At 41.0% G+C, this 22,948-nt stretch overlaps 1 protein-coding gene across 2 annotated transcripts in view; it reads right to left on the bottom strand.

Annotated features, from left to right (window-relative positions):
• cadm1b (cell adhesion molecule 1b) overlaps nucleotides 1–22,948 on the bottom strand; it is a 273,986-nt gene that overhangs the window by 76,350 nt on the left and 174,688 nt on the right. For both annotated transcript variants that reach the window (XM_051665851.1, XM_051665852.1), the window contains exons 3-4: nucleotides 10,505–10,651; nucleotides 129–281 (exon numbers count right to left, since the gene is read on the bottom strand). In XM_051665851.1, the coding sequence (XP_051521811.1) occupies nucleotides 129–281; nucleotides 10,505–10,651 (300 nt within the window). The remainder of the gene's footprint in view (nucleotides 1–128; nucleotides 282–10,504; nucleotides 10,652–22,948) is intronic.

Raw genomic sequence — 22,948 nt, 5'->3', positions numbered from 1 at the left:
ACTGCATGAGAGTAATTGATTGATATTGTGTCATGGTGAGATTCAATTAGACAAGTTCAATTGAGTGAAAGAATCAATGGGGTTAATCAATAATCAGGATTTTAGCATTTCAAAGGTAGACGTCATACCCAGGACTGTGATGTCTGCGTAGGCTTCTTGCGGGGGGTCCGTGTAAAGCTGGCAAACGTACCGTCCCTCGTCCGAGAGTGACACATTGGACAACGACACCAGCAGCTCGTTGTCTGAGAAGTTAACCAGCTGAAACCGGCTGTCCTTCAAGGCTGAGGAAACATAAGCGTGAAAAGTGAGGTGTACAACTGTGACCAAGCAATGAGACATCCAACTGACGGTTGCTACATGAAGTTGTCAATTCAGTCAATATGCAATATCATGAAGTTTTAGGGAGTTTTATGTAGGGCGAATTCCTTTTGAAAGTAAGCAACACTGTGCACTACTCTCTCTAGAGGGTGCCAGGGCAACTGTCTCATGTGTGCATTTGGAAAACACTACATCACTATTACTTTATTTTGTTATATAACAGAACTTCATCTTTATAACGTAGCAGCAAAATGCATGCTTATAGCTGTTAAGATTGTTAACAAATAAAACTGTTGCATCATATACAGTATAGCTAATTTAAATCTTTAAATCAAATTTATTTAAACTTATGTAGAGTCTCGCCATGTGGTGTTTTCTAAAGCCAAACATGGCAATATGTACATATGTAAGGAATATTTCCCAGGTAAATACCAGGTAAAATCTTAAAGGGTTTAAGAGTCCGATGGAACCTGTCAATCTATGTCATTCTATTATATAATCATTAAAGATAATATATAGAGACAAAAGTATGTTAATCTGACACTTGTATATCTAAGAACTGGCATGGTGACATTAGTATAGCAGTCGACTTTCAGTGTGGGTGATCCAAGTTTGAGTCCACCTTTTGCCAATTTCACTCTTCTCCCCATATCCATCCCTTGTAAGCGAAGACAGACAGTGGCTGTACGCTGCCGGAGAGTCATTTATTTTAATAAAAAAATCACACACAGTGTAAATAATTTGTCTAAGGGGAGTGTGATTTAACTGAAAGTAAAAACGATATCCCGCGGTGATTGAAGGTTGGGCAGCGCAGAGAAGGGCTTGGTTTCGGTAGGGCCGCACATGGCTTTTCCAGGTCTGGAACGCGTGGTTGGCGGCTTTCTTCAGCGGCATGGTGAAGAGACCGGTGACTCTAGAGCAACGTTCTGCATTTAAAGAGAGGAGTGATGAGGCACCATTATGCAATAAATCAGGTGCGTTTTGTCCCGCTGCCAACAATGTATTTAAATTCCATCACAAAACTTATACTACATAGACTGAATATGTTCTATTTTATATACTGTTTATATAGTATAATATATACTGTTTAAGAATACACTGCTGTGCAAACCGTATCTGTCACAATTTACACCAGTGTGCAAAGTGCATGTGCCATTATTTATAATTAGTGTAAATAGCATTTACCTTGAATAGCTTTGAATATGTAAACAGCTTAAGTAAATAGCTTGTTCAAAAACAGAAGACAATGCTAAAAACTGAAACCTCAAAGTCATGCTAATACTCTGGTTATGGCTGTATCCCTGGTTCCCTGAAAGGAGGGAACGAGAGACTAATGGAAAATGCCAGGTAGGATGATCTCTGAAGCCTAATAAAATCATTGCAATCTATTGGCAGATGGCATTGATTCTTCGCACCTAATGTACGCGTCATCGCTGGCAAATAAACCGGAGAATAGCGCCATTTCATTAAGATTTTTCAACTGAAGGGAAGAGAGTGCATACCTCTGCCAATTAAGAGAGATAAATCAGTAGTGCAGCGAGCATACACAGCGTCTCGTTCCCTCCTTTCAGGAAACCAGAGTTACAGTCGTAATCAGAACGTTCCCTTATAAGTCAGTCACTTCGACATTGTGTCAGTAGCCTATGCTATGGGAAATGTATACCATTGCGCTGTGCTACTGATATACCTAATAAGAAACCTAATAAATGTTTTATGGTTAGGAAATATAACAGTGGTACTAGCTATACAACAGCTCTACCAGCTCCGGAAACCAAGGGTAGTTGGGCAACTCTGGTGCAACCCACAGCACAGTTTCCCTGACTTCCCGAATTTTGCACAGCACTTGGTGTAGCAAACAAATGGGAGGGAATGCATATTTGCATGTCACTGGCCATTTGTGTGCTAGGACGTTCAAGCCCACTGGAGCCTTAGTCATGGAGTACCAGAGGCAACAGTGCATGGTCTCTGAGGCCACAACTACAGTGTTATCCGTGCGAATCAGACCGTGAACCTGCAATCCATTCCCGGCTCCTGGAAAGGAAGATGACTGTATTGGGGACACAGAGGTGTTTTTTTCCCAGGTGACATGTTGCAACATGGAAGTCTTATGGCACGTTACTAACAACAGCAAGACGAGTAATGAAGTGACCAGTGTCATGCCGCAAACTCATTTGCTGTTGGCAACATGGCACCTAGGCACCTCAAATCTCTGTGTTGTGACATCAACAATAGTAAAAACAGGGTAAAACAGTGAACTCAATCAGTCTCATGCCTATTAGACAGAGGGTTATATCACTCTCAAGGTGGAAAACATTTGTGAAATGCATCTTGAAAAAGATTAAACAGTTCTTTTATGTGCTTTATGAAGATTCGGTTGAGGATTCAGGCGCCAGAGCACGAGACATTTTATCACGACCCTGAAGAGAAAAATTCTGATGAAGTGGCACTATGCTCTGGTTTATACGCCTGCGGTGATGCATGCATCAGGGGTGGTGCGTCAAGCGCCATCTGCCAATAGATTGGTGTGATTTTATAGGGCTTCAGAGATCGTCATTCCTGGGAGGAGTTTCTTATTACCTCAGCTACGGACACAGCATTGAAGTGGCCGACTTGAAAGGAAAACCTCTTTTTGGTGCGTGAGTTACTGTCCTCCCTCCTCCCCACCCACTACCCACCCACCGTTTAACATATTTTCACACCTCTTTCATTACCCTTTTTTTTAAGTCTGAGATGTGAACGACTGGTGCTGAGGGGGGTTTCATGACACTGAACAAATTACTTCAGTTTTCAAAATGATTTGTAATTCAAGATCACGTGATCATAAACAGCCAAATTACCCCCTCGAAGTGACCACCGCATGTACCCTTTGCTAACTCTCTTGTGGAAGGGCTCTTTGTGAAGGGATTCAGTTGTTCACTTTTGTTTGGAATGACTCTTTGAGTACTTTGAGTGCACTTCAAGAGCACAAAAATGCTGTTTGGAATTCAGCCTTAATGAGTGAACTCAAAAATCAAGGTGAATTTTGACACAAGCTTGGAGTTTAGGAAGTCAGTGATCTAACTCCATCACAAGTTTAAGACCTTTGATGGTGAATTTTAAGAGCCCCCTCTTAATCTCAACCCTGAACATGTGGAGCATTTAGAAGTCTCCTTCCAAAAATAATGATGAGGCCAGGTTGTTTTGAGCAAAGAGACTGGCCATGGAATGAAAGGACTGATTTTCTTAGAGCTCGGACTGAATTGCAATTGATGTGGGGAGTTTCTGCACCATGCATCAAACTGCTCTATGACTTAAGACATAAAGGGATAGTTCACATCAAAATGAAAACTGTCATTATTCACTCACCCTTATGTTGTTCAAAACCCCTAGGACTTTCTTTTTTTCTTCCCGAGGAACACAAAAGGAGATGTTAAGCAGAATGTTAGCCATTAATGAAATGTTTTTTAAATTTAATGTAATTATTATTATTTATTTTTTTTTTCATACAATAAAAGTGAAAGGTGACTGAGGCCAAAATTCTGCCTTACATGTTTGGAACAACATGAGGGTGAGTAAATGTTGACAGAATTTTTATTTTTTTTTGTGAACTATCCCTTTAAGGTAATGCTGGAGGGCTGTAATTTGTCTAAATTAGTACAGTACAGTACAGTACAGTGTAGTACATCTCTTCTTGAAGTGCTGCAAAAGAGATGTAAATCTCTGAAAAGCAAACCTGCACATGAACAAGGCCCATTAGAGTGCATTTGAAATTCTAAAGTATCAGAGTCTGTTCGAGGCTGACAGTGAGTGAATGTGATTGTTCTTTGTCCCAGCTGGCTAGATATGCTCTTCAGATGTCCTAGGCTGCTAATCCAAATTGACACACATATTGGAAAATGAAAGGAGAAGGGTTGCAGGAAATTACATGTAGCATGTTAGATTAAACAAATAAAACTTGGATTGTTATGCAAAACAGCAGAGTGCTATTTCATTGTGCATTGATGGAAATGCAATGAGAAGAATGGATTGGCTTTGGATTGCCTTTAATAAGGGCTATGGCCTGATGTTGTTTTGCATTTTATAACAGTTAACAGTACAACATGTACAGTAGACAGTAGTCTAGTGTAGCCAGACTTTTGACTGGCAACATAAAGTCTGGTCCACATTGCTCTTTATACTGGCCAGGAACTGACCACTTAGAAAGAAAATGCGTTTTTCCACACAATTGTTGAACTAGTACCTGAACTAAAATCAGTCTGTTGTGGAAATATACCGTTCCGATTAAATTTCAAGTGTCGTTTTTCCAACAGGGACACGAAAGCAGGAACTTTACTTAAATAAGGTTTGAAGTAAGTATGTGACGCTGTTGTGGCGGTGACGCCTTATGTAAAATAAAAACATCTTTATTAGTCCATAATACAAACAAGTAAGCAAAACGATTATAAGTTATGGACATAATACAATGTACAAACTATTTATATGATAATCATGGAATGTTAATGATTTTTTGATCCTTTATTCTCTTGTAGTCTTGTTCAGTTTTCTTATTTTCAATCTACATAGTTTAATGTCATCAAATCTTTCACGAGCAGGAGCGGACTGGCCATCGGGAGAACCGGGACTTTTCCCAGTGTGCCGGCCACGAAACGGTGCTGCGATATGCCAAAATGGCCTGCGATATGCAGAAGAGGACAGCGAAACACATTGCCACATTTCACTCTAGCACTACCTCCGAGACACATGTTCTGGTTTTGTGCTAACCAGGAAGTAATCATGTTTACATAAACAATGATGAGCGTGATTCGGAGGTTGCATTTTCACTAAAAAAAATTTGTTTTTCTCCACTGACGGATAGATTAAGGGTTGGGGTTTGCGTTTGGGGTAGAGTTAATAAAATATGCATTCCCATTGTCTAAATCACATCATTTACAACTAAAAATACAACTCACTCTTGGCACCACTCTGTGGAAATTTCACCCAGAAACTGGAGCTCACACGTGCGCATACATTCAACAACACTTCCAGCTACAGCCACTGGGGGCAGTGACTCGAAATTTGGTAAGCACAGACCAATTTTTAGTAGCAAAACCTTCGACCTACTGTTGACCTGCCTACTGAGACTTACTGAGTATAAGTAGACTGTATAACATGACACTGAAACAGTCTTGCCATTAATCTCTCTTGCCATTAATAGTATTATATGTTCATTGAAATGTTCATTTCAGTGTACTGAAAGGTTCGTTTACAAAAAAGTGTCAAAAATATCTAATTTGTAGCGAATGTCATTAAGTCTTGAGAAAATTAAAATGACAATTCCTCGAGCCATCACTTTAAAAGTCACATTTTAATTCCAAGTTGTTCTTAAATGGCTTTATAGAGCAGCTCTACCATAAGTGACAGGAAATGAGATTTGCAGTCTGAATGTAATGTAATAAATCCTTACCTATTGCTTCAGAGTAGTGACAATAAGCCACTGCTGAATCATGATATCGAATCATAACGAACCGCACCAAGCAATATATCATCGGATGGTATCCACAGGTGCATGCTATACACTGTATGCTAAGACACATTCCCACTTGTGTGTCACATTGAATGCACAGTGCCAGCCATCTGTGCTGAAGGGATAAAACTAGGAATTGTTCAAGTGGCCATACTTTCCACAAACAGAGCTGGCAGCTCAGTAAACATTAGACAGAATAATACATTACAGCATTAAAGAGATTGAAGGCAGAGCATCCCTCCAGTCACATCCACAGAAATAATGTCAGAGCTTGTGGCTAGAGCGCTCCCTCAGTCTGTCTGTCCCTCCCTCCCTCCCTCTCTCTCTCTCTCTCTCTCTCTCTCTCTCTCTCTCTTTCTGTCTTACTTCCTACCTAAAAGGGATAGTTTAATATAAATTTGTCAATTTTTTAATTTTTTTTTTAATTTCAATAATCTGACTGATCCGGTTCTCAAGTTCAGCTCAATGTAATGGAAGACTTGGCTGACCTACAAGAAGATTTGTCAAAATTTCTTCTTTAGTGTTTTGCGTGCAAAAAAAAATAAATAATAAAAATAAAAAGAGGAAAAAAGAGAAAAAAATATATAAATGTTTGAGTGACACAGGTGAATAAATAATGACTAAATTCTTATTTTGAATGAACCATCCTTTTAAAACCCACCCTATATCCTATCTTGTTCTCTCTTTCTCTCTGTCTCAGAAAGCATGGATTGAAAACTCTTGTTTGGTGTAACTGGCACTAAAATATGCCGGCAAGAGGAATTACAGTAGGTCCTACCAAGACATTAATAAAATGAGATATGAAGTCATGACAAATTGTAACTTAACCTTTTAACAATGTGTTCTTGTCAATGTGTTCAACATTGAGCAAGTGGAATTATAATAACTCGTAAATGTGTTTCTAACTGAAATATTCAATCACTGTGTTTTCTTTAAAGGAGGTAAAATTAGCCCATTTCCACAAGAGCTATGAAATCTTGGCCAAAAGGTCAAACAGAACCAAACTTGAACTGAAACGCGGCATAAAGGCATCTGGCCATGCTTAAATAATAGCATGCATGAATGAGAATGGATTTAACAGCTTTTATCCCAATACCAACTGGTAACAAAAGGACAAAATGCATAAAAACACATAAGGGATGCTACAGATATTTAATTTGCTGTATGTGATGAAGAGAAGGGCGTGGCCGGGCCGTGATGGAGCATGGCCGGTGCTGAATCAGCTGATCAGCAGGAGAGCAAGATAAAGGGCAGCTGGAGACGCTGGTTCAGGAGAGAGAGAGAGACGTACGCGGCCACACTGCATGTGTGTCTATGTTTGTTTACATTTGTTTTAAGTTGGGTTTCTCATCAAAGTTTATGTTTACTGTTCAGCTGGTTCCCGCCTCATCCTTGCCCATCCCTATACTGTTACAGTGGTGCCGAAACCCAGGAGGGAGGAGGGATGTGCTGTCGCGGAATCCTCACCACTACCTGGGGACGGACGGGTCACTGCCGGCCGCCAAGAGCCGGAGCAACCGCGGCCGTCTGCTGAGAAGGGGAGGAGCGGTTCCATCCGCCAGGGGCCGGAGGACTCGCTGCAGTCCGGCAGGGGATGAGCGAGCTGACGTCCGCCAGAGGGCGGAGGTACGGTTGAGGACCGGGCGACAATGCGTCCGGGAGCCGGCGAGCAAGTTCTTCTCACTCTCTCCTCTCTCTCTCTGTGTGTGTCTCCGCTCACCCTTTCCCTCTCTCCACGCCTTCCCTTGTCACTCCCCCAGGTTTGCAGGAGGCAGTGTGGACCACCGGCTGACAGAACGACCAGAAGGGTAGCGTTTCGTGATGGAGCATGGCTGGTGCTGAATCAGCTGATCAGCGGGAGAGCAAGATAAAGGGGAGCTGGAGAAGCCGGTTCGGGAGAGAAACGTACGCGGCTGCGCTGCATGTGTGTCTGTGTTTGTTTATGTAGGTTGAGTTTCTCATTAAAGTTTACATTGACTGTTCAGCCGGTTGCCGCCTCCTCCTTGCACATCCTTTACCTGTTACAGTGGTGTCGAAACCCGGGAAGGAGGAGGGATGCGCTGTTGTGGAGTCCTCGCTGCCGTCCGCCAAAGGAGCAGCTGCGGCCGTCTGCCTGGGGACGGAGGGGTCGCTGCCAGCTGCCAAGAGCCAGAGGAGCTGTGGCCATCCGCCGAAGAAGGGGAGGAGCGGTTCCATCCGCCAGGGGCCGGAGGACTCGCTGCAGTCCGCTGGGGGAGAAGCGAGCTGGCATCCTCTAGAGGGTGGATGAGCAGTTAATGACCGGGCGACAGCGTGTCCGGGAGCCAGCAAGCAAGTTTTTCTCTCTCTCTCCTCTCTCGCTCACTCTCTCTCTCTCTCTCTCTCTCTCTCTCTGTTGCTCCACCTCACTCTTTCCCTCTCACCTTTCCCTCCCCTCGTCTCTCCCAGGGCTCCAGAAAGGCAGGGAAGACCTGCCGGCAGGCACGGCTGGAAGGGCAGTGCTCCCCCTCCAGGAAGGGAGGGGAGTGCATTATGCTGGGGGTTTCCCCGACCTGAGTTGTGTGATGGAGGAGTGTGACGAGGAGGAGGGTGGGGCCGGGCCGTGAAGACACATGGCCAGCCCGGAATCGGGCTAATCAGCCAGGAGGGAAATAAAGACGTGCCAGAGGAGCCAGTTCGGGAGAGAGAGAGAGACGCACGCAGCCGCGCTACATGTTAGTTTATGTTGGTTTTAAGTTGAGTACGACATTAAAACTTTATGTTAACTGTTCAGCCGGTTCCCGCCTCCTCCTTGCCCATCCTTATACAGTTACACTGTACAATACTTTAATCTGAGTATTACTTGAGAGTTTTATAAACAAATGTTACGTGTCAAGGGAAACAAGACAGTTTGGAAAATGTACAAATACTTCAAACATGCTCTAATATTTAATCAAGACAAGGAATATGAGCTCCCATAGAGAGATAGGCCAACAATTGTACATGCACAGAGCATTTGAAATAAATGTCATAAAATACCTCTCAAATGCATTGCTTTAGATCTGTTATCTTATATGTATGTCTACTTATCTGAAATGATACAAGGTATGATCCCTAAGGAAACAGAGAATACTCCATAGGAGGGAACAAGGAGGTGATTGGGGAGATTCCCTCACATTAGATAAACTGTGTTCAGATCATGGGTCAGACCATCACTTAGCAGTTCATCAAGGCTCTTATTTAGCAGAGTAGGCGAGATTATATGCTTTGCATGCAGAGCGCCATTGAGGTTCTAAACAATCTTAAGGCTGGAATCTAAATGGACCGCTCAGAGGACTCTAATCAGCCTGACACAATTACACCCTGTCACTCAATTACTGAAAAGGACCTTGTCAACAATGCAATGCCCTGTTGCTCTTTTAAATTATAAGAGATTGGCTTTGGCCATGCCAAGGAACCAAATGGTGAATTTGCATGGGGTTGCTGGAGTATTTTGTTGTGTAAAATCGAAATGGTCTCTGAAAACAATGGAATCTGTGATGGAATTATGAAATGTTCTGGGAAACAATGCCATGTATGCATTTTATAGGGAGAGGGCACAAAATTAATTCAGTATGAGACAGGGGTGTCGGTAAACTTGTTTTAATTTTTGCTGTGGCCCAAAACTTTTGCTGTCTTAGGAGGGAGATTTCCACATAGACAAACAGGTGCTCATGTTAATTAGATTTGATCATCGTTTATAGACCCCATGAAATGGCTTGACGAGCACAGTTTTATGCCCCATTTGATGGTTTTTCTAGTGAAAGAGGAAGTGACATAATACATGCAGGGCCCTTTTTTTTTATTTTAAATTGCCAATAGGCATTAGTTACATCACAGCCATGGACCATAATTTTCTACCTGCTGGTTCGCTGTAGGGGGAGGGACTTTCTCATTCGAGATTGGACAAATTGGATAGTACAAAGTTTGTGTAGTGCAAGATGAGTCATCAATATATTTGGTGCCTTTTCCAGATGAGATAGACTGAAAATGTTAAGTGTGTATATCTGCTAAACAGAGAATTTTATCAAAGTGTAGGACTGGACTAGCATACAAATGACCTTAAAGCAAACACACAGAGTAAAACCCTTAAAACTCTCATTTTTATTTCATGGGGTATTTAAATAATTTTATTTTAGTTTTATTATTTAGTTAAGTTTAGTTTCAGTCCATTTGCTGGGTCAATAAAAAGGTGAATACTTGGAAATATATTTAGGTTACAGTTATGCAGATAAAAATGGACCTAGTGAAATCATATGTAGCTCATAGATACAACAATGCTACACAATACTGCTCTGTAAAGGCAAAATGCAGTAACTACACATTTTGTCAAAATTGTTATGACCAAAATCGTATCTTTTAGACCACGATCTGTCCTGTGACAGATGGGTTAGTCTAAAATATGCTTAGATTCAGGTCAAATTGACTGTGAAAATCCACACTAAAACTAAAACTTTGAAGCAGTTTTAGTATTGCTGTATTTACTGCATTTTTCAGAGAAAAACCCAAGAAAATTTAAAGATGCTGCTCCCAAAGTCACAAGAATTGAATGCTTTGGTGCTGTTTTTGCAAAACATTTCTCCTGCGGGACCATGCCATCGGACCCCCCTAGAAAACAAAAAATGTTCTTGATGGGGAGCCTGTGCCACAGAACTGATTAAAGGCTAGAAATGCCCCTGGCATGAGAGAAAAGTCAGTAGTGCTTACGTCTAACGTCTCTGAAGTAGATGGTCTGTCTGTTAGGGTTGAGCAGCTGGATGACGGAGTCGTCGTTGTTTTTCACTCGACAGCTGATGATGGCTGTCTCGCCCTCAACCACAGAGACATTATTTGTCACCAGGTTCTGACCCTGTGCTTTAACCCAGAGAAAACAGATAAAAGCCTTATAATAGCAATACCTAAGTAATGTTATTACATTTGGCATGTCTTATCACAATCTGGATTGTAATTACAATGCATCTACAGAACACAATGTTTCTCATTTGGCTGGTGCCTTGCTATTCAGTAAGAGATGCAATCATGACACTCTTTTCTTTAAAAACACAAACTGAAAATAGTATTACAATTCAGATCATGTTTCATTCGTTTCTTGTATCATGAAATTGTAAACGTTAAGGATAAAGCTGAATAGATGACTGCCACTGTAAAGTGAATTCCCATGAGAAATCCTCTGAATACTGATGTTTTTGCATAACATGTCCATCCATTTTAGGGCATAAAAGAAAGTGAGAGTGACACGCAAATAAATGTAACATGCAACAACATTGCAAAAACAGAAGTTAGCATGCACATGCAATGTTAAGATGGCTGGACTCTTGCTTTGGATGTAGCGATTTTGCAGCATTGTGGGGGAATTTACGTGAATTGTGAGTTTATGTGCAGTTTATGTGCAGGCTTTGTCTTCATTGTTTTAAAATAAATAAAAAAAATTGAATTTTAAAACAAATATAACATTTTAAAATTTGTTGAATTTAAGATAAAAAATTATATTCAAATGCAAAAACTGCATTTGAATTTGAAATGTGTACCAAGTACTGACAATAACTTGGTCTTTGGCTGTTGCATCTTTCTCTCATCAGTGTCTTGCAACATAAGCTATGCAATGACTCAACCACACGACATGCGGCATTATGCACAAAAATCTGTGCACAAAAGTGCCACAACTGTTTAGTGAATTTGCCCCTGAAAATTAAATACAATGTAACAAGCAACAACATTTCACTCTGCATTTGTAAAAACATGTAGACGTCAGAGTGTGCATGCAATGTTAAGATGTACTGACTGGGTTCTCGGTTTGGACATATTGATTTTACAGCATTGTGTGTTTGTAGTGTGTGCAAAACACCCGAGCTACAAGACTGCAGCTCTCAGCAAACAAGAGGGGAAGGCTGTTAATTGCGGCTCAGGGCAGAACTTTATCAAACCTCTCCATCTAAACACAAGGTGATGGAAGCTGGCAATCAACAGCAGCTCTCAACAGCATAATACCCGGACCTAAACAGCAAGCTCTGCAAACACAGCCAAGCACTGTGTATCTGATCCACTTCACCGGAAGCCTGCTGATAACAGCTGATAATTAGAGGCTGCATCAGTCCCTTATGATTTACATTCAAAATAGGGATTCATTCTTGCTTGCAGGTGAAGAAGAAGAAAAGCAAAAGTCACCTTGTTCTATATTTATATCCTCAGAGCTGAGAGGCATAAAACATTAAACATCACACGCAGGGAACAACACAACTTTAAGCACCAGCCTTAAGACAACACCAGTTGGGGTGTAACTTACTAAAAGTAGCGCCACTGCTGACTTAACATGTTTCAGTAGTGTGACAGAAGATCCTCTGTTTTCATAATATTGTAGCTTTTCCAGTAACTAGCTATTTTATTCAGCCTGATCTTATGAAAATTACATGACCATGCAAACATTTTTGCAAACCAAAATTACGTGCCATATAACACGTTTGGCTGCAGTTTCCAAGTCATATGACAAGCGGAGGCGCCAAAAGCAAGTGAAATAGTATCGTAATCATACAAGGTTTTTAAAGTGAATCTTAGATGGAGGTTTTAATGTGTAAAATGCACTTCCCTAACCTTAAACTTTAGTCTAAACCTAAGCAATAGTGTCATAAAAGATAAATGAGAGGTGAACAAAACAGAAATCTTTACCCTAACCCAACACCTTAAAGGATTAGTTCACCCAAAAATGAAAATTCAGTCATTGTTTACTCACCCCGTGTTGTTATAACCCCATATGACTTTCTTTCTTTTTCTTAACACAAAGGAAAATTTTGAAATTGTGAAAAAATGTTGTTCTCATTGATGTCATACAATGGCAGTTTATGGTGACCACCTCTTCAAGCTTCAAAAGGACACAAAAGTATAATAAATTATTCCATTATTGGTGTGAAACAAACCGAAATCTACTGTGTTATTTAGTAAAAATGTTTACTGACCGTTATTCTCCTGTGCGTGTTTAGGAGTCTGCAGCTCTTTCCACAAGAGCAACAATAGTAATGCATCACGTGCGAGATGGGGCGTTCAAGCGAAAACTCATTTTGTTTTGTTTTATGGAGGACTCTTGTTAAAACAAATATGGCTCGACATTGAAATGTATCTATTCTTCAACTACAAACTCTTCAGACATGTTTGTAAGTCCTGTTCTCTGGTTTGTGTGCAGCCTTGTTGTGTTTTCTGTTTTTAATATCGCTGGTGGTCCTGTTGAAGTGAAACAAAACCAGTTTTCGCTTGAATGCAACATCTCGTGAATGCTGCATAACTACTGTTGCTCTCGTGCAAAGAGCTGCAGACTCATGAACACGCACAAGAGAATAACGGTCAGTGTAAGCGTAAGCGTAGTTCTAGCGGGAGACTCACAGCTGTACATCATCATGCCATTATCTAGTTAGCTCCTAGCCAATCATACATCAGCCACTGCTTTAAAAGCCTCCCTTCAATCTACATCTTTGCTGTTTCAGTGTGCCAACATGGTTTCATTTGACAGCTACTATATCTGACGATGATTCAGCTCGCTCCCCGAAGAGCTTACACCCACTCTGGACTTAGATTCAGTACTGTGCTCTTTACCTTCCATCCAGGATCAGTCAGCTCCTTGCGTCTCCAACCTTCAGAGTCTCAGTGGGATAGCTGCCCTCTCGGAAGGATCATAGAAATGTTAGCAAACAAAGGCATCAACGTCAACCCTGCTCTCTCCAGGCAACAAGTGAACAAGCTTGCCTGTAACATCCTGGGAAGCCCGCCTCCCCTCTCCAACGATGTCGGCGCTCCATCTCAACACTCCGCACCAGCCTCAGAAATCACGGGACGCAAATGATCAGCAAAATCCAGATCGCCACCCGGAGCTCAGTCATGAAGGAAACCTCTTCTGGTCGAAGCCAATGTGTATACTTCATCCAGAACGCATGATCAGTTGATGGAAGTCGTGCACACCATAGCTGAGTCTGTTAAAACAATCGACTCAAGGCTCTCATTCCTCGAGTCTTCTCTTTACTCCTTTTCTTGAAATCCAGCTCAAACGGCTTCTTTCGCTACAGCGATTTCAGCCAGCCCTCTACACATGCATGCTGGTCAAGATTTCTCTCTGGCAAGCTCATCCCCCGCTCTCACTACAGGTAGGAGTTTTGTTTCACCTGCCACAGCAACGATCTCCTCAGCGCTCAGAGTGCAAATCATTAAAAGGGAAGACATCAATTTAGCTTCCCTTTTGCTTCCTTCTCCAGCATGCGACCGTCCCTTATGGATTGCGAGGATGTAACAGTGGTCTTAAAGTCTTCAGATCCCAGACTGCTGTGCAACCTTCCCTATGATGAGTTTCTGGTCACTTTCTGTATCTATAGAGACATTATATTTTTCACAAGCGCAGTGAGGAACTAGACTGCTATTTGGCCATGATCGCTGATTTCAATCAGCGATATGGCGGAACACTATTTTACGAGTACCATAAATCATTCTCAGCTAAATCCGCAATGTTCATTTCACAATATTATAAAAAAATCACTGGTCCTACACCAACACAGAGCTGCTCATCAGGCTCATCAGACATTTTGGCAGGCACCGGGCACTCTCTTGCGCCATCTGCAGCACTTACAGACACCGAAATGTGCCCAGAAACTTTTTGCGCTTCTCCAGCTCCCAAGGTAGCCCCAAGCAGCCAATCAGAAAGACAATTTGACTCAAAGGGTAGCACAATCGATTATGTCAATGGAAGCCCCATCTGTAAGAATTTTAACAAATCAGTGTGTGCATTCTCTAACTGTATTTTCTCTCATGTTTGTAGTTTTTGCAAGGACCCACATCCGAAATCTGTGTGCCCTCGACTCTTCCATCCCTTTCGGGGGAAATGAGAAGCTTCTTTCAGGAAATTCTAACCCATCATCCCTACACCCCAGTCAATGTTTTAATTCTCTCTCAGTATCTCTCCACACACCCCGACCCCATTTTTGTTGATTTCCTCCTAAGCGGCTTGACACAAGTATTTCGGGTCAGTGTCCTTTCCCCCCTCTCTCACACACATTTAAACAAAAAATTTGACCGAACCTGCGGTCGTTTCTGATCTGCTGAAGAAAGAATAAAAAAAAGTTATCTTGTTGTCCCTTTCAGTTCTCCTCCTTTCTTTCCTTTTAGAGTTAATCCCATTGGCCTAGCCACTTGCAAATTTTCAGGCAAGAAAAGACTGATTTTTTTACATGTCCGCTCTGCGGTCAGGGCACATGGCTAGTGTAAATGACATTATTCCACTAGAGGCATTTTCATTTTACTACGCTTCAGTCGATCATGCCACTCAATTAATTATCATGGCCGGGCACGGCACCCACCTTGCCAAAGCAGACATCAAAGATGCTTTCAAAATCATGCCCATTCACCCCGCCAACTGGCCCCTTTTTGAAATTATGTGGCATTCAAACTTTTTCTTCGCTGTCCAGCTCGCTTTCGGTTGAAGAAATAGCCTGCACATTTTCAATTCACTGTCAGAAGGCTTATGCTGGGTCCTTCTAAATAATTTCAAGCTCCCGTTCATACTGCACCTGCTCAACGACCTCCTGGTCATCAATTTCCCTGACTGTCACAGTTTCACTCTGGATGTTTTAACCAAGCTTTTTCACAAGCTGGGTGTTCCCCTCTCCAGTGAAAAACTTCGGACCCTGTTACGTCTCTTGAATTCCTCGGCATTGTGCTCGATACCCTGAATATGCAAGCTTCTCTGCCTCAGGATAAACTAGCCAGGATCAGGTCAGTTTGCACATCCTTTCTCTCGTCAGTCTCCATATGCGATCTTCTGTCCCTCTTGGGCCACCTAAATTTTGCCATATGCATCATTCCTCAAGGCCGCTCCTTCATCTCTCGCCTCCTCACGATAGCCCTCTCAGACAATGTATCTATTGACGACGGCTGCCGTTCAGACCTCAAATTTTGGTCCCTGCTACTAAATCACTGGAACGACATTTCATTTCTCCATAATGAAAACCCAGAAAATTCAGACAGCATGTCCTTTTTCACAGACGCTGCATCCTCTGTAGGTTTTGGGGCCTACTTCAAAGGATTAAGGTTCGCAGGCATATGGCCAGGCGAATTTCTCACTCTTGCACTCAGCTCCCCTTCATCCGTGCTATTCGAAGTTTACCCCATCGTCGTTGCCAGCATATTATGGGACATATTTTTTGTGACAACACCGCTGCTGTCGCTATCATCAATAAAGGCCAGTCCTCCTCTAGTCTCATCATGCCCCTACTGAGACATTTGACATGGCACAGCATCAGCTACAACTTCATTCTCTCAGCCGAGCACATTCCTGGGTTTTTCAATTCAGTCGCTGACTCCCTATCTTGTTTTCATTTTCTGGAGTTTCATTGACTATGTCCCTCTGCCAGCAAACTTCCCGTCCCCTGCCCGCAACTTTCGGACCTCCTGCTGGACTAAGCCCTTCACTCCTACCCCTTTTAGATTCCACTAAATCTCTCATGCAAAAAGGATTCGCCCAGTCCACACTCAATTCCTATAACTCTGCCTGGGCTCATTTTTCCTCCTTTTGCCAATCACAGAGCACTCCTTTATTTCCCGTTTTGGTCTCCACCATATGCACTTTCATTTCTTTTTGCTTCAACACCAGACTCCTGAAATCTTCATCCATTACAAAAATTGTGGCCGGCATCCAATTTCATGCTAGAAGTCATTCCACTGACACCCCCCAGTATTTTTTCCAATCCTTCCATATGGCTGCTGCTCAAAGGAGTCCAAAAATCCTGCCCCTCTCTCCAAGACTCTCCAAGGTCTTTTTACTAAGTATATAGACGTTCTTTATCATAATCAAATGTTGTTTATCTTTCAACAAAGGGTATAGCACACATCGTCGCCCTTATCGTAGGGCTTTATGCTACATTGTTCATCTTTTGGCAAAGATATTCCATAAACAACGTCCACCCTCATCGGAGAGCTCATAATCAAATGTTGTTTATCTTTCAACAAAGGGTATTTCACAAACAACGTCACCCTTATTGTAGGGCTTTATGCTACGTTGTTCATCCTCTGGCAAAGATCAAACAAACTCACCATCGTTGGAGGACTCATAATCATACGTTAATTATATTCAGCAAAGGGATCGCACAACAACGTCACCACATCATAGGGCTCAAACTAAACGTTGTCCATCCTCTGACAGATATCACACAGTTAACGTTCATACGCAAGCATGGCAATCCTCAAGCAAGGATATCACATGAACCATGCCCCCTTTCTCATAAGGGTCATCAGAAAATGCAGGCATGGCTTATCCTATCGTGAAGGTACCGCACATCCATGCCAGGGATATTGCATAATTCATGCACCATTGTATGTTTCAGTTATCATATCTCCTTTTCTCTTCTCCAGACTGAAACTTCAGCCATGAAAACCTGGTTCATAACTTATCTGGAACTGGTGGGTAGTATCTGGTTTCTCCTTTTGGGCTAGGCTCCTCGCCCCTTGCCTCCTATCTCCAGCAGAATCTGACTGTTCGAGAAGCAATCTCACCGGACTGCCAGATGGGGCTTATGCCAAAAGAGAAAAAGTGGTTCAATATCATTTCATCAAATTAATTTCATGTTAACTTTATCAAGCCTGTGATTCTTTCTGATAGAAGTAAACATTTTTACTAAATAACACATTCGATTTCAGATTGTTTTGCATCAAACTTTATTGTATGCTTTCATAACAATCATGAGTCTCATGGAATAATTTATTAGACTTATGAATTATACTTTTGTGTCCTTTTGAAGCTTGAAGAGGTGGTCACCATAAACTGCCATTGTATGACATCACTGAGAACATAATTCTTTCACAATTTTTCCCTTTGTGTTAAAAAAAAAAAAGAAAGTCATATGGGGTTGTGACGAGGAGGAGGGCATGGCCCCATCCTGTGAACCCATTACAGTGGTAACGAAATCTGGGAAGGAGGAGGGATGTGCTGTCGGAGAGCCCTCGCCGCTGATGCAGGGCCGCGATGCTGAGGAGGTATGGTCCAGTCAGTGGTACTGGAGCGGTTCACCAGGAAGCGGAGGAGCCGCTGCTGGCCACCAGGAGGTGGAGGAGCCGCTGACATCTGCCAGGAGGCGGAGGAGCCCACTGCCATCCGCCAGGAGGCGAGGTCCAGTGCCATTGCCCGGCATCACAGAGGACCGCTGCACAGCTGGCTGAGGACCAGTCGACAAAAAGTTCAGGGACTGGCGAGCCAATTTTCTCTTACTCTCTCTTTCTCTCTCTGTCTCTCTCGCTTGCTCTTTCCCTCTCCCCTCTCCCTCCCCTTGTCCTACTCAGATTCCCAGGAGGCGGGGAAGACCGGCCAGTGGAAGGACGGCCAAAGTGGCAATACCTCCCCTCCAGGAAGGTAAGTCAAGCCGGAGGTTTACCCTGCCTGAATCGGGCATTGGGGGTATGTGACGAGGAGGAGCCGTAACGATGGATGCCTGGCGCTGAATCAGCCGGGAGAGGGATAAAAAGGAGCCGGAGATGCCAGTTCAAGAGAGAGATGCACGCAGCAGTCTTGTGTGTGTGTATGTGTTTGTGTGTGTGTGTGTGTTTGTTTTGTCTAATGTTGGAAAGCAGTTTTATGTTGTGTTTTGTTCATTTGTTTATTAAAAGTTTACATTGACTGCTCAGCCAGTTCCCGCCTCTTCTTGCTCATCATGTGAATCCATTACAGGGGTTATAACAACACGGGTTAGAGTAAACAATGACTGAATTTTCATTTTTTTGGGGGTGAACTATCCCTTTAACATAACCAATAGTGTTCTTGTCACAAATGTGATTGTCACAAAAATGCCCTCTCACTAACTGTCCTTTCTCTCATGTAGCATTATAAATTCTGATTTGTTTTAGGGAATATGCTGTTCGGACAGTTCATGACAATGAATGAACTGTAAAAAAGAAACGATTCACAAGTTTCAGTCGGTGAAGTAAGATGTCCCTGAGTGGCATTGTGTCTTATTTTTATAGTGAAATAAGTAGCTAAATGCTACGTTCATTCATGTTTTTAGCTGAGCTGTATTCTACTTTTTTGTTGTATTTAGTGTAAATGTATCTGTTCTAATGCTTTCACCCATCAAGATTCATTCATTTAAAAACACTCATTGTTTTTGAGCCAGATCAATAATGCTCTCATTAAATATTATATTGTATCTGATTATGTTTTTAAATATATTTTCCCTTAAATAGCTATCGGTAACTAATTTTAAAGATTAACTCAACAATAATTTAACTATTTAAAATCATGAGTAGCTTGGCGAGCTACAGTTTTAAAGATGCACTCAAAACATTTTACACAAAGAAAAGTAAATGAATGAGGAATAAATTAATCATGGACTCACAAATATGCCTGTGAATATAGCATTTCTGTAATGGCATCAGTAGGGCTGGGTATTGATACAGATTTCCTTATTCATTTCTGATTCACAAGCTCTTGAATCAATTCAGAATCATTTGGGTATATTTTTGTTATAATGTCCATTTTGTTTACAAATGAAAGAAATTCTCTATGATGCTGTTAATTTTACAGGGGATCTTCTAACTTGGTACATCACAAAAATAATAATTTTTACAAATGTTATTTTATCATTAGTTTTTCATCATTTTTGTCACATAGAAATTATCTATGATGCTGTTAATTTGACAGGGGATCTTCTAACTTGGTACATCACAAAAATAATAATTTTTACAAATGTTATTTTATCATTAGTTTTTCATCATTTTTGTCACATAGAAATTCTCTATGATGCTGTTAATTTGACAGGGGATCTTCTAACTTGGTATATCACAAAAATAATAATTTTACAAATGTTATTTTATCATTAGTTTTTCATCATTTTGGTCACATTTTAAAGCATCTATAGCATTGTAGTTTGGGTTGTGCATAGTAAAAATGTATAGTGGGATTGTTCAAATGAAGATCACGAGTAATTGGAAAATCAATATTTTTACCCAGTCCTAAGCATCAACAAACGAAAACCTTTGCTTTTGCTTAATGCTCCATCCATATCAATAGGTGTCAGTGTCAAGTCAAAGACCTACATTGTATCGGCCAAACTGGGTGCACCTTTAAAGTAGCTTCCCCAACACCTAATGCAAATTAGTATGGTTGAGCAACCAGACACCTTCAAACCCTCATGACATTTACAGAGACTAAAAAAAGCATCTAAATTTTCCTCACTTCGATTTGTAGAGATAAGCCAGCTCAGCCCCACATGCCCCAGTCAAAGAACAACAAATAGCCATTAAAAAGTACACATTTAGCCTGTCCTCCTGGGTTGTGAACGTTAGGGATGATAAAGCATGGTCCACTTCATGAAGTAGCATTAGCAGACAGGCATGCTGGGAGTGTTTGTGAGACACAGAGGTGCTGTACCTCCACAATCTGCGGCCATGCCTGACGTTAAACATCTGTGAAGCCAAGTTTCACGCTGCCACAAACACGCCAAACAAAAGAGCGAAAAAAGCACTAGTTGGAAAGGCAGTCAGAAACTGTACCAGCTCAAAAGAAAGGGGTGCAGCACGCAGGAAACAAATATTATTTTTTTGTTCATGATCACACATACTGTACAGTAAAAGTCTGCTGTTTTGTTGAAATGCTATAAAACTGTACTACAGTACATTAGCATGCAAAATAATTTTTTTATCAGTATTTCTTATTTTCTAGTAAAAATGTCTCACCATCATTCTAACAAGAACAACATTTCTTGAAAGCAAAACTGCATAAAATATAAAGTCTTATTGTCAGAGAATACAGTAGCTACTTTATATCTTAAATAAAAAAAATTAACTCAATCGACAAATTTTTTTTTCTTTTGTTAAGGTTAAATCTAACAAAATTTTGTTAGACTTATGTACAAAACAAGGGGGAAAAAAACTATTTGCCAGTAACAAAGAATATGTAACATACAGTACATTTAAGATATAATATATTAAATGAATATTGTATATGTATAGTTTCATTGGTATAGTAAATATATATTTTCAAAACAAGAAAAAAAAATGATTAAGTAATCTTGTTTGCAGTGTAAAATTTAGGGAAAGCACCATTTAAAAAAAAAAAAAAAAAAAAACACTATAGAAAGAAGTTTTTTACATGTTTCCTGGAGGAAATCCATCCTCCACACTCCTAAAAAAAACGGTTCCAGGTTCAGAACCAACATCTGGAAAACCTTTTTAAGTTCAACAAAAACCATCTGTATGGTCCTTTAAGAGATAGTTCACCCCAAAATGTAAATTCTCTCATCATTTACACACCCTCATGCCATCCCAGATATGTATGATTTTCTTTCTTCTTCTGAACACAAACGAAGATTTTTAGAAGAATATATCAGCTTTGTAGGTCCAAACAATGCAAGTGAATGGTACCAAAGGCATCATACAAGTAATCCATAAGACTATGGTGGTTAAGAAGCGATTTGAGAGGTGTGGGTAAGAAACTGATCAAAACTTAAATTAAATCCTTTTTTACTATAAATTCCCCTCCCTGCTTAGTAGGTTTTGATATGCACAAAGAATGCGAATCACCAAAAACAAAAGGAGAAGAATGTGAAAGTGCAAGTGAAGTTTTATACAGTAGTAAAAAAAAAGGACATAAATATTGATCTGTTTCTCACCTACACCTTTCATATAACTTTTGAATATATGGATTTAACCACTGGAGTCATATGGATTACTTTTATGCTGCCTTTATATGTTTTTGAGCTTCAAAAATTTAGCAACAATTACTTGCATTGTATGGACCTACAGAGCTGAAATATTCTTTTTAGAGGAAAAACGTTATACACAACTGGGATGGCATGAAGTTTAGTAAATGATGAGAGAATTTTCATTTTTGGGTGAACAATTTCTTTAAGAACCCAGTAAAACTAATATTCTTATCTAAAGAACTTATTAACTTTAACTTTATTTATTTATTTATTTTTTTAATCTCCATAGAGATTGAATAGCCATTTCAAAAACTCTATCCAGCAGAAATTGTTCTTGATAATAGTCTTTGCTGAACCTAATTTACTGCAAGATACTACTTAAGAAACTATTGGTGACAGATGCATGTGATGTGCAACAAATGCATCAAGCAGGCAAAAGTCACATAACCCATGGTTTACTGTTGTAGTTGCATGTCTACAATATAACCTCAAGCAAGCCAACATTTAATTGGCTAAAAGATTGATTGTGATTTAACTCATTAATTTGCCCTTCATGGGCGTGTCAGCCATGATAGTCTGGTTCAGTGCTGCCTCATAGCCCCATCAAGGTGCCCATCCTTCACTCCTCTGAGTGAACTTACAACAAGCACTCACATTTACAACAAAACCTGACGACTCTGACCTCCTCAGCAAACAGGCTACCAAACCCTGATATAACCGTTCCATAATATTATAGAATTATTTTTATCATTTAACTTCAATTGTCTGTCCTCCTCCATGTAATTCTATTACATTATTGGAAAATGGGCCACTTTTGGGCATCTGTGTCTGTGTATCACCACAGCAGCTACCATAATCATCAGTCCTATCAGGAAGACTTGCAGATTTGAGTAAAGTTTTAGATTACATTTATTTGATGAATATAAAACAGAAATGTAATGTCTCTGTTTGGCGTAAGCCCCATCTGGCGGTCCGAAGAAGTTGTACTCGGAACCATCAGATCCTGCCGGAGATAGGAGGCAGGGGCGAGGAGCCTACACCCGTGCAGGACGGGACTCAACTGGTGACGATGGGGTGGTGGAGGTTGCCGTGTTAGCACACTGAAACAGCAATGTGATAGATTGTGAGCAGACTTATAAAGCAATGGTTTACATGTGATTGGCTAGGAGTTACCTAGCTAATGGTGCAATGATGTACAGCTGCTAGTCTTCCCACTAGAACTACGCTGCACTTACATTTCTCTGGGGCAGGGCCGTATTAACACACGGAAGTGCGATTGGTTGGCGTTTTGTGTGTAGCCGGTCTCTTCTTGCTTTCATGTCATGTGGTCAGATTCTTGCTTTTGAAATGTTGTAAGATGTCTTTAAAATTTCCCGGACAATGTGTGCAGTTAATGGTTATCCTAATAATCAAGCGAAAATAAAGTTTGATCTAAAACAGCAATGTTATGATCAGAAACCACTCGCAAAGCAAAGCACTCCAGTCCCAGATG

This window comes from Myxocyprinus asiaticus, chromosome 31 (assembly GCF_019703515.2).
Source record: "Myxocyprinus asiaticus isolate MX2 ecotype Aquarium Trade chromosome 31, UBuf_Myxa_2, whole genome shotgun sequence".
Classification (NCBI taxonomy): domain Eukaryota; kingdom Metazoa; phylum Chordata; class Actinopteri; order Cypriniformes; family Catostomidae; genus Myxocyprinus; species Myxocyprinus asiaticus.
The sequence above is the reverse complement of the archived record's forward strand: the minus strand, read 5'-3'. Positions and strand labels throughout refer to the sequence as shown.